Consider the following 12,335-nt stretch of genomic DNA (forward strand, 5'->3'; position numbering starts at 1 on the left):
CAGAAAAATGCTCGAGAAACAAGTAGAAATTGACTGTACTGTACCTCCTTTCTGTCTATTGTTCTCACCATTCTTCATTCCCTTTCAGTTCGGTTTATCATGAAGGGATCAACTCTTACTCTGCTCCACTGTAAGACCTGGTTGTATCTTTTGAAATCTTTTTTAATCTTTGATTTTGTACTTTATCTTTAGCCTAATAATCTAACACCACATGGTTTAAATAACAGTTTTGTTAAATAGGCGATGTTCCCACTATTTAAGCGTCTAGTGTTAAAGCAAATCGAATAATTGATCTTCTCTATTATTCTTATTTTGCGAGATAACTGTTTATTGTGAATGTGAAATTTTAAAAAAGTTCAAACTTTTTTTTTTTTAGTTATGTACTTTTTGGATGCTGTCCATACTAAAGGTAAGACACCTTTTTATTAAAGATATATCTTTGACGGGTAAATGAACAAAACAAACACACATTTTTTTACTTGACAAATATTTCACCTAAGCAGAGATTTTCTCCCGCAACCGCCAGTTCATTTACTTACTGCTCCATTTGCCAACTGATGGAGATCAAAGGTCTTACCTTTTTTTTCAGGAGTTGTTTTAGAACATTCTAGAAAATTACTCATAACTACTACAACTAATGTAAAAACACAACTCTCCAGACTCACTTACATGATTCAAAAGTCCAAGTCATATCCAAGATGCGGTAAGTCACTCGTCATGACCATGTTTTGAACTTATTACTTTATAAAGTTCTCATCCGTATGAAATCTCGGCGAACAAGAGGTTACGAAAGCAGAGTCATTATGATGTAATAATGTTCTTCCCTCCACCTTCGGCCAGCTGTAATCACACCCCGCTTTGTTTACACAATGATTCCCTGGGAGATGAAGACTTCCATGATTAATGATGTGCGCTGACAAACCTTGATGCTTTAAAATAAACTGAATTGAACTGAACCGAACCAGTCATAGTCGTGTGGTTATGACAAACAAGATTCAGTCTTCAGAAAACAAGTGTTTTCAGTGGCCAAAGCTTAAGCACATTTCTAGTGCGTATATTTCAATGAAAAGAGAGTTTTGTATAAACAGACTTAAATGTGCAATATCTATTAATAAGACACTTAAATCAACACATTAGTTGCCATTTTAAAAGACTAATCTGACAATGAACGGATGAAGATTTGTTTTTCATTTATATGAATCATGTTAATAATTGCTTTGAACTGTGTAAAATAACTGAAATAAGCACAAACATTTTTCCCATTTCAGCAGTGTCCCTGACTTTCCATCCCAACCGCAAGCAATTCTTTAAATATGAAGAAATCAAAGTAACCTGTGAAGGGAAATGGGCCTCGTGGCCTGTGAAGAAGAGAACTGACGATGGAAAGGTTGGTCTAATGAACATTTTATAGCATTGAATCCATTATTAAATAATGAACGTGTCTTTGGATTCTTGCTGTCCAGGTCCATCTTTGCTCAGCACCTTGTTCGATCGCTTCAGCCTTTCCTGCTACTGACAGCGGCGATTACTGGTGTGACACTGATGTGCAACAAACCAGTAGTTCGGTCAACATTGTCGTAACTCGTGAGCTTTTAACTAAATATCTCCTGGTAGTAGTCAATGACACCAAATAACTTGACTCTCGTATTGTTGTTCTGTTTTGTTCTGTTTCGTGTGAGATGTATGCACTGTCAAGTGGAAAACAATATAATTTTCGGACTAATAAATCTAATCTAATCCAACCCCCTTTAATGCTTTTGTTATCTTTGGGTCAATGTGTTGTCTCTGGGTCAGAGTGTACGACCTCCACCACTATTTCTGGAAGCTAGGGAGGTCGTTCACTCTGACCCAGAAGCAACAGGACTTCGGGTCATCTTGACCCTGAGATAACACAAGGGTTAATTGTACTTTTAACAACAAAACGTAATACTAAGTCAGATTTTTTCTTTTAATAATTCACATTTATCCAAAACAAAAATTGTAAAATACTAATGAACATGTATGTTTCACCCAGCGTTTAAAATTATCCTAGCCAGTCCAGCTAATCCGGTCTCTGAGGGGGACCATGTGATCCTGGGGTGTTTGGTCCTTAATACGAGAACAACTGGCACTGTGACCTTCTTCAAAGACAACCTGCAAATCTACAGCAGTGTATCTGCAAACCTGACCCTCAACAATGTCTCCAGATCGGATGAGGGCCTTTACAAATGTGAAATACCTGGATATGGCACATCTGCAGAGAGCAAGCTATTGGTCAGAGGTAGGTTGAGAATTTTTCGGTCTTAGAAAATCTTGAGAATGTAAAACATTTGAAAGAAGAAGGAGAACGAGAGCTATACTACTGACTGCTCTGACTTTAAACCTTCTCTCAAATCATGTGTCAAACATGTGCTTGGGGAACAAATAATAATAATTTTAGATTAAATACATTTAAAGAAAATATTAGTTAATTCAGAAACGATTAAAAAATGAGTAGCCCAAATACAATCAGAACATATTGATGCGAGTGCTCCACTTCTTTTGTTTTAATCTCATCAGGAACAGCACTGTGCCAGGATTCCTCGGTGTCAGTACCATTTTTGGCAATCATCATGCGCCGAGTACTTCTGATCGCTTTTTATTTCCTGTCCACTATTGTTATAGCCGTGAGGTTCCGACCAAGACAAAAAGGTGAGCATATCGAACAGTACTTCTCTAACCCAGGGGGGAATAAAAATTGCCTTTGCATTGCATTTATAGTCAATATTATAAAAAATGGAAACCCTTTCTTGCTTTGCAGAAGTACAACCTTCTGATGATGTCGTGGAAATAAGTTCATGAGTCGCCTCAACACTGATCTCAAGTCTTTAAGAAAGTTGATCTTGTTATATTATTCCGCTATTATCCTCTTTGAATGTATTAAAGCAGTTTGTCTGTCTGTCGTGAGTTTGTGTAACTCGATATGGAAAAGTCCACATGGTCAAGAACAAACGCTTTATGTTTCAGCAGGTTTGACAAGAAGTCAATGTGTCAGAGATGGCAGTTCAGATGGAGGTAAAAATAATGTGGTAAAGCATCTCAAGCAGAACAGGAAGCTGTATTTTAGATGTGATTTTTGACATTCTTAATGTGTAGCTCTATTTCAGCAGATTAGGTTTCAATCTATCATTTACATATACTGTTTATTGGGATTTTTCTTATCTAGTTAAGTAAAATAAATCACAAAAAAACAACCAATGGAATTATTAAAAGGTCATGTGAGAATAGAAACTGTTGACTTGTTCTCACCTCAGAGTACAGGACACTGCATGTGGTTTCAAGACACTCTTGCAGGAAAGTACACAAAACGGAAATAACTTTCTGTGAATATCATCGCACAAGGCATGACGGTTGTTCTTGTCTAGCATGTTCAACATGTTTTGATGTACCTTGAAAAAATATTTACTGTGACTGATTCATTTTTTAAGATACTATAAATATATACTGTATAGTATAATTATATTATACTATAGCGTAACTTTAATATTAAAATAAAGATAAGTTGTTTACAACAAGTGAACTGTGTTTTTTATTAAACTGAGTTATTGACAGTAGTATAATAATGAGAGTTATACTATAAGTATACTTAAATATAAGTAAGTATACTAAAGTATATATGTACTTTTAGTGTATATATAGTGAAAGTATACAAATTTGATACTTCTTTGCTCTAAATTGAAACAAGTTTACAGAAATTACTTTCAAGTATACTCATCTCTATACTACCAGGGTACTAGGTATACACTGCCAGTAGTTTAGTTCACAGTATATTCAATAGGTGTGTTAGTATTTATTTATTTTTTTAATCTTCAAATCATATTTAATTTCTTAACATAATTATTTAATGGTTAGCAGTAAAATAAAGTGTGTTTAAAATAAAATAATTTTATTTTTTATTCACAACATGCAAACACTCACACCGTGTATTCATGTTTGGGTTGCAATTAAACTTCTGGCCGCTAGATAGCATTACATCCACCGCAGCTAAAGGAACGACGGAATCCTGCAAGACATATTTTGGTTTCAAATCAAATTGAATCAGTAACGTTTTTTATTTAGATTAATAATGGAGGCAATACCTCAAAGCAAATGTGTATATGTAACAATAACACCAAAAGTCTATTTTATGCCATCCATTACCCTCTCCTATGATCGTTTGCACAGTTTATTTTCGGATCAGCACAATAATACAGTTGAAGAGAACGGTAGTATACTGTACTTGAAAAAATGTCATGAAGTACGTAAGTATTATCTAGTATAAAGTAGACACTCATTATTATTATTATTAAACATTTTCCCGAAGGAGACCTCAGTACAGTCCGTCCATCCATCCATTATTGTACACTTCAATATACTTATTTTTGCTGAGGGTATTACATTTTTATTTACCTACTATAGCCGTTTTGATAGCCCTCATGACTAAAGTACCTTCACAACACGAACTAATAACAAGGATAATACCAACAATCCCTATCCATTATAGTAGTAATGTAGTTCGAACGCCCACTTCTGTGTAACCTCTACGAAAACCTGGTGGTAGTTGTTTTCCTCACCGGATGAACCCGTATGCATTCCAGGTAACGTGTCTCACCCCTCCCCGCCTGTTTGTTCTGTTCACATGTTTAAAACGAACTAACACTAATGAAATAAACCGACACTTCCGGGGGGTGTTGGGACTTTTCTTCCTTTAACTTTTTACCAAGTTTAACTTTATTTTTTGTTTTGTTTTAAGAGATGACTATCTGACTAATAATTTCTCAGAGGCGGAGAGGAAAGTTGTAGGACAAAGAGGACGTTCGATTTTGATGCACACGAAGAGGTAAAACAAAGTGTCTCTTCTTGTTCGGTTTTGAGGCAAAAACGTCAAGATTAGGATTTTAAAGCTCGTACTTTCACATTAAGCGTGATGGCCAAGAAGTTACTAGGTTTCTATTATAATATAAGGAATTACGAACGACAATGGGTGACACGTCGCTGTCAGTCAATAAACAATTGGGCTGTTGAAAAAAACAAAAGCTTTTAAATGGTTGCAGCTGTATAAATGCACGTGACAATTCAAGATGTTTAAAGTTATTTGTCAAAATATAGTCTAGGATTGTTTAGATTGAATGTAAATGGGCCTTTTTTGTAATTCAAAAACTCTTCATCTTCCTTTCACTTCCTCCTCTGTACCTGTCAGGTCTGATTTAAAAAAATAAATAAAAATAAAACTCATAGCATTACAAGATTGAATATGAAAATAAATGTATCATTTCATGATATATTTATTTTCATATTCAATGAGTCGTTGGATAAATACTCTCTCTATTCAAGTGTCTTATCTTATTCAGGGTAAAGATTGACAATTTTACTGGTTCCCTTTGCACTTTGTGTTTGTGGTCATTTAATCTTTTACATGATATGAGTAGCTTCTCTGTCACATGCCTTTGACCATGTTGGTTTTTAATGCTGAATGAATAGTAAGAGTATGTTTAACTGATAAATTAAAGTAAAATGAATCAAAACCATTTTAATGCATAATAAAAACCATATAATAAACTATTGCTTACACGGCTTTCTCTTATAAATTGAGTATGTTCATATTTCTATACAATTCAGACAACTTATATATATAAATATTTAATTGCATTAGACAGCTTATCTATAAACATTAGAAGTAAAACTACAAGAAGAAAAACATATGCAGCTTTGAAATTGACAAATAGTTGACGGTTATGTCAAATTGAGTTAACTTGAATTTAAATTTTTATTTATTTATGTTCTATTACATTTCCAGCAATAAAAACTTATTTAAATGAATGGGTTCCCAACCCTAGAATCCCAGTTCCTAACCACTAGATGGCACTATACTGTAACTTATATTTGAATCGTTGTTGAAACGCCAAGTAAAAGTTACGCTGTAGAAGTTGATCCTCATTTTATGACTGAGTAAAGTGAGAATTTGATTTTTAAGACAAATATTAGTTTTCGTTTTTATAACGTGTTTTTATCTTGTTTAAACCTATGATAAATAATTATTTGTTTTTCACTAGTTATAGAGGAAGAAGAGAAAGAAGATGATGGAAGAAACCACTGAAGTTGCTTTAGATCCAGAGGAAAGAAGTCAACACAGAGTAAGTCAAGTAAACACATTATTCATTGACTGTTTCATGCGTGTATACTTACTCTGTTTCATTTAAAGGTAGAACTAGTGTATGAACTTGCCCTGATACATTTAAACAAACAAAGGAAAAATAAAAAAGATGCGATAGTCTGACTATAAATCCTTCTTGCTCAAACGTCTAAAGTTCATGTTTGCAGTAGAGCCACCGAAGAGAGCAAGTTAAGCAGTGTTACATTGTATTCAGAAAGTCACATTGTAACTTAATATCTGCTGTCAGTAGATGGCGCTGATTTGAGCTGAGACAGATCTAGACCTTGTAAAGTTGTCAAAACAGAAACGAAGTCAAAACACAGTTGACTGTTTAACAATTATTATTATTTAAAAATCGAAACGTAATCATGTTTTAGAAATGTATCTTAAATTACCTCATAGTATCATTCTTACATTATTTCGGATTTTCCACATATTTTTTAAAAACACACATTTTTCTTATTAGTCAGGCTCCATGTTTTCAAAATATTTCGGAGCAAATGTTTTAATCTGCCGAGTTGTCTAACCTTTAAAAAGAGCAGAGGTGAAGTGCGTCACTGGATGTCGCTTCAACTTAGAGCAGCTCTGACTCTAAACCCTGCTGCTGAACCAACCCTCTCTCTTCTCTGACTAGTCACTGAAACCTTGTGCTGTTATGACACACGTTTCCACGAAGTCTGCACACAAGTTTTGAATCTGTTAATAGAAGTCGACACTTCATTTGTGTGTCGTTACTGCTCATCTGCATCAGGTGACCATTTCTTGTCTGAACTGACCTGGTCACCTCTAACCCTACCATTCCTGATGGGGAGCTGTAGTCTCCCTGGTGATCCTATCCTTTTGAGATGTGGCCCCTCGATTGGCCACTGAAAGATCTATTTCCCATGGCGATTCCAGTTATGCTTTGATTTCTGACCTCTGACCTCCTAACTGGTGCTTCTGTAGTGATGCATTCAAGTACAGGGGAAAAGCTCAGTAAGCACAGAAGTATACCAAAAATCTCCTTTTGTTTATTTTTTTAAATAATTTCTCAGACCTTTTTACACTGTATTTGTTATTTAAGATTTTCTAATAAATCATATATTTCGTCAAAGGATAAACTGTATCAGAAATCTGAAAAACACTAAAATAAATATTAGTTCATAAATGTGTATATTTTTCCCTCAGCAGGACGTGCACAATGACAATCACACAGTCAGCGAGGTCACCTCATCTCCAGCTGCCACCGCTGAAACAGGTTACTGCTGTTTTTACTGAACTTTAGTTACACAAAAAAGTATAGGTTTACATATTCTGATATAGTGTTGCACATCTCATGTTTTACAAATGACCATAAACATCAGACCTTCCGGAGGCCCAGCAGGACCAAGAGCATGGACTTGTGGTCGTCCACGGCAAGAACAAGAACATCGCCAGCGAGGCACTGCAGAGGGTTCGGAAATGGAGCATCCACACGTACAAGGTAAGAGAGACCACCATGTTCATGTCAATATGGCCTAGAAAAAGGAAGGAGTAAAATTTGAATTTGCATGTTGAATGAAGGAGTAAAATTTGAATTTGCATGTTGAATGAAGGAGGACAAATAGAGTTTTTTTGTTGTTGTTGTTTTTATAAGCATACCTTCACCAGTTACAAACGGATATAATAATACAAAAAAACAAAACAATCACAGGGTATAATAGTATTGTGTTCATCCTGTGGTGAGCTATCATTGTCCAACAGCAGTTTTTCATAGATGGCAAATTAAAGCTTAGTTGTGGTTGTGGTTCATTAAATATTGGACCTGATGGGACCAGAGCTGCACAGGCTGCATTTATATGTTTATAAGTGAGTAATCTTTGTAATATTTACAAAGATTTAATCTGTGGATTCATGGTTTATTATTAACATTGTTAGTTTAAACTTGCTCTAAGACAAATAGTGATATTTAAGATAAATGGATCTCTCGAAAATGCAAAGACAATGTTAAAATCAGACTCTTATGTCCTATGTTTGGTAAATATAGAGACTTTTAGATGGATCAGAAATCATGCCGCTTTGTGTGATTTAGTTCCCCTCAGGCTCCCTCTAAATCAGGGGTGTCAAGCTGGTCCAGGGGGGGGGGGCAGGTTGGTGTAGGTTTTTGTTCCAACCAGTCAAGCACACATGAGTTAACCAATCAGGTGTCGGCTTAAACAGACCACACCTTACTGACATTTAATGGATTACTGTCTTCAGATGCCTGATTGGTTAACTCATGTGTGCTTGACTGGTTGGAACAAAAACCTACACCACCCTGGCCCTTTTCTGGACCAGTTTGACACCCCTGCTCTAAATGGTCCACAAATCAAACACTTATCACACTCTCAACAACTATTTCAGTAACGGTGACCTGAACAGCTCCCATAATGCTGCTAGTATACTGCAAAACATCCCCATTAGAGTTGGACTTCAGGACAGAGGTCATGGTGATAGCATTTCTTAGGGCTCTAGGACCGTCGACCTGGACCTGGAGCCTCGTGTCGATCTGCTCAAAGATGACCGGCAGCGCTACGAGCACGTGACCAAGCTAGCTCAGACATTAGCCGGTCAGCTGGCTCAGTTCTCAGTCACGCAGAAGACGCTCGGGGAGGCTTTCGCTGAGCTCAGCCTCAAGACCCCGTCCCTGCACGTGAGCGATGATGATGTCACTCATCATATGGATGAGGTCACTAACTACTTCCTGTGAATCCAACAGGTTGAATTTGGGATGAACGCTGAGGCTCAGATATTCCTGTCAAAAAGTGGGGAGACTCTAACAGAGTCCATAAACGCCTTCACGACAGACACGGACACGCTGGTGAACAAAACCATCGCGGACACGTTGATCAACGTCAAACAGTACGAGGACATCAGGTCAGAGAAGTGATGGAACAACAAGGAGCACACCAGGATGACCTTGTGATCTCTTCCCAACTAGAGTGGAATATGACGCATTCCGTGTCGACCTGGAGGAGCTCAACCTCGGACCTCGGGACGCGGTCACACTGCCCAAGCTTGAGCGGGCCCAGATTGAGTTTCAGGACCAAAAAGAGCGATACAAGAGCATCCGGGACGATCTGTCGGTCAAGCTGAAACTTCTAGAAGAGAACAAGGTGAGATGAGGACAGAGGAGTCAGATGATGTCAGAGGCTTGAATGTTTCCCTTTGCAGGTCAAAGTGCTTCACAAACATCTGTGGCTGCTGCACAACGCCGTGGCGTCGCACTGTATTTCATGCAAAGCATTCTTAGAGGAAAGCATCCAAAAATCGAGCCAAGAAATCCACAACAGTGGTTTGAACGCCCCCTCCTGGCTGGAGGACTCCTGACATGCGTTGTTGGGTTGATCTGAAGTAAGAGACTTACAGACATACGTCTTGATTTGGGATCCAAAGTTAATTTACACCAAATCGTGTTCTCTCTTTTTTCAATATTGCATAATAAACCTTTTTTTCATACGTGTGCTGCAATTTAAAGATTGAATTCAAAGACCAAAAACTGCTGAATATATATATATATATATATATATATATATATATAAATATGTCAGAGCTTTATTAGTTTCGTGTTTTTTCAACATGAGATTTATTCTGTGAAGGAGTTAATTGAATTTATTTTTGACATCAGAATTTAAGCTTTTTTTAAATAAAGTTTGCCAAACTAGAATGTGTTGTTTTGAGAAGAATATTCTAAACAGTATTCTGAAAATATGTAAAAAACAAACCAGTTGTGTCCCCAGGAAGTAATTTAAATGAATTAGCAAATTATTCACAATAGACTTAATAATGATAAACTCCAGAAAAATCCCAGGAGAAAGATATTTGTTCAACCATTACTTTCGAATATATTAAGAAGAACATGTAGAATGTAAAATCAATGGTTTAGTTCTTCTCCTTAGACTGATGTTTCCAGATGACTTTCAATATGACAATCATTTTTACATGGTCGTGATTCTGTTTTTGTTTTTTTTACCGTTCTCACTGTGTTGAGGAGAAAATCCATCTAATCCGTCAGAGACACTAAGCCTTTCTTTGAACTTGAGAAATCCTCCGCCACTGTAGTCAGGAACCAGCAAGAAGAAGTGCTTCTCCTGCACTGAACAAGACATGACAATAAAAGTTTAAATTTTTGCTTGTTTGATTCACGGCTAAAGACCATGATGACGTGGTTGTGGCACAGAATATGTTGTTGGCTTTAAATATTCTGCAACTGAGCCAAAATTACCTTTTATTTCATGTTTTTTTATTTATAGGTTAGTGCGGATGATTTGCTGTAGCGATCAGTAATGGGGATTGTCGAAGATGCACATTTAAACCATCTTATACCGCCAAAAAAAAACGTTTTTCCATTGTCATAAGAATGGCTGTTCAAATCAAATTCATGTCGGGAAATACTTTGTTTGGAAGTGTTTTTTCTATTTTACCCATCATCTTATTCAATGTGAAACAACCAGTGTAACAACTTTAGGGAAACAGAATAAGTGGTCGGTCTTAATGATATTTGTTCTTGAAGATATAGTGTCGCCTGTGATTTTCCACCAAGTTGTTCTTGGCTTTTCCAGCTGCAGCGGCACTTATCAAACATTTGGTTTCTTCCATTACACAGGATTTCCTTCATGATAGAATGTTTGTTTTAATCCTTCAAATGGAGACGCTGAAGTCACTCCACTTTTTATTTTTGCTATTTGTAATGTTGAAACTTGTGTACTTGTGGAGATGAATTCAAAATAAGAACGGCCTTATTTGTAACGTGTGCAATTAAAGTTGATTTATTTAAAAGTGTTGTTGGTTTCATGTTCATCCTACATTTGACTAAACATCTCCTTCTGGATTGCTCTGTGTTCGTAAATGCACCTTAAGTCTGTCATCTTAAGTCATCTTAAAGTCTGCTATAAGGAACTTTCATTTGTATTTATTTGTATGCATCCTTGCCTGATGTTTCCTACATTATTGTTGAATGAATTAATGCATATTTTGTGCCACAAATCTTTTTTTTACAGTTTAGATTTGCATTAATGTTTATCTATGAACTTCAATGGATTTTTGGAGAATCATTGCCATTTTTTCTCCAACACATTCTAGATTCTAAGATTCTCTGATTCAATTCAAGTTCTGAACACAATCCGTTCTTGACCACTGTTGAGTTAAACCGGATATGTTTCGTCTGTTGCTCGGAAGGTTTGTGATGACAATACTTATTCTCTGAGCAACAAGAACATAATCATGACTCTTTTGTCTTCCAAGATAACGTATCATGAACCGCAAATCTTATGTTTGAACATATGATTGTGGCTAACTCTGTTATAAAATGCTAAATAAAATAAAAAACTACACATTAAGCTTTTTTTGGAATCAAACAGACCTAGAACCATCAAAAAAATGTTCGGAATGCTCAGGAAGATTTGAACGAACCTTGAACCTTGATGTATGAATGAAGGAATTAATTTTATTTTCTAAAGATTTATAAACCAGAGTACAAATATAACAGAAAAAAAACCACTCTAGTTTAAAAAAGGTAAAGTAAAAATGCCCTCCTTTTTACTACAGTATTCTTCGGTTTGTATATATATTTCTAAATTGATATCCATAAAATACATAATATATAAACACAATGCATAACCTATATCTTATCTTGTCTCCCATTATCAATATTACACACTATAACAGTATATAGTGTAATGCATATACTAAGTGAAAATCCATTTAAATACATCATGTATACACATATATACTGCTATTTATTATGATTTTCTCCATACATCCATACCATTTACTAATTTAATTGCTTTAAACTCTACTTATGACACTTCCTATTTTATTTACCTATTTTATTTACTTATTTTATTATATATTTTTTGGGAGTAGGCATGCACACTTGCGCCAAGTTCACCATCAGGAGCAATCAGGGTGAAGTGTCTTGCTCAGGGACACAACGACACAAGCTTGTCTGGAGCTGGGATTGAACCTGCAACCTTTTTGGACTGCAGGCACCCACTCTACCATCTGAGCTATGTCGCCCCTTTCCTCTCACATATCCAATACATGCTAACTGATTGTTAAATTGATCACGAGTGTGTTTGCAATTCTATCCCCCATTTATTTGTGTGCCCTGCAATTGACAAACAACCTATTTCCCTGCCTCTAACCCTCTGTAGCTGGGACACGCCCCAGTCCTAAGTGGGCCCCA

General features: G+C 36.1%; 2 protein-coding genes across 7 annotated transcripts; both read left to right on the top strand.

The window, feature by feature from the left end:
* Positions 1-48: 48 nt before the first annotated feature.
* LOC148082845 (Fc receptor-like protein 5) lies at positions 49-2,917 on the top strand. 3 transcript variants are annotated; one of them, XM_087788300.1, is made up of 7 exons: positions 49-130; positions 377-409; positions 1,269-1,387; positions 1,464-1,584; positions 2,015-2,260; positions 2,539-2,670; positions 2,780-2,917. In XM_087788300.1, the coding sequence occupies exons 1-7, from the start codon at positions 100-102 to the stop codon at positions 2,818-2,820; spliced, it is 723 nt and encodes a 240-aa protein (XP_087644426.1). In that variant the 5' UTR covers positions 49-99; the 3' UTR covers positions 2,821-2,917. The 3 variants fall into 3 exon arrangements, with proteins under 3 accessions (XP_087644426.1, XP_087644427.1, XP_087644424.1); XM_087788301.1 differs by lacking the exons at positions 49-130; positions 377-409 and adding an exon at positions 418-703; XM_087788298.1 differs by lacking the exons at positions 49-130; positions 377-409 and having other exon boundaries at positions 930-1,387.
* A 1,756-nt stretch (positions 2,918-4,673) lies between these two features.
* LOC148082846 (arfaptin-1-like) lies at positions 4,674-10,921 on the top strand. Of its 4 annotated transcripts, XM_087790113.1 has the most exons (9): positions 4,674-4,837; positions 6,051-6,131; positions 7,319-7,388; positions 7,495-7,613; positions 8,616-8,801; positions 8,868-9,025; positions 9,090-9,264; positions 9,323-9,502; positions 10,402-10,921. In XM_087790113.1, exons 2-8 carry the CDS (start codon positions 6,075-6,077, stop codon positions 9,476-9,478), a joined length of 921 nt encoding a protein of 306 aa, XP_087646239.1. In that variant the 5' UTR covers positions 4,674-4,837; positions 6,051-6,074; the 3' UTR covers positions 9,479-9,502; positions 10,402-10,921. The 4 variants fall into 4 exon arrangements, with proteins under 4 accessions (XP_087646239.1, XP_087646238.1, XP_087646242.1 ...); XM_087790112.1 differs by having other exon boundaries at positions 9,323-10,921; XM_087790116.1 differs by having other exon boundaries at positions 7,322-7,388; positions 9,323-10,921.
* The last annotated feature ends 1,414 nt before the right edge of the window (positions 10,922-12,335 follow it).

The sequence above is a fragment of the Callionymus lyra genome, chromosome 4, assembly GCF_982586985.1.
Source record: "Callionymus lyra chromosome 4, fCalLyr1.hap1.1, whole genome shotgun sequence".
NCBI classification, from domain to species: domain Eukaryota; kingdom Metazoa; phylum Chordata; class Actinopteri; order Syngnathiformes; family Callionymidae; genus Callionymus; species Callionymus lyra.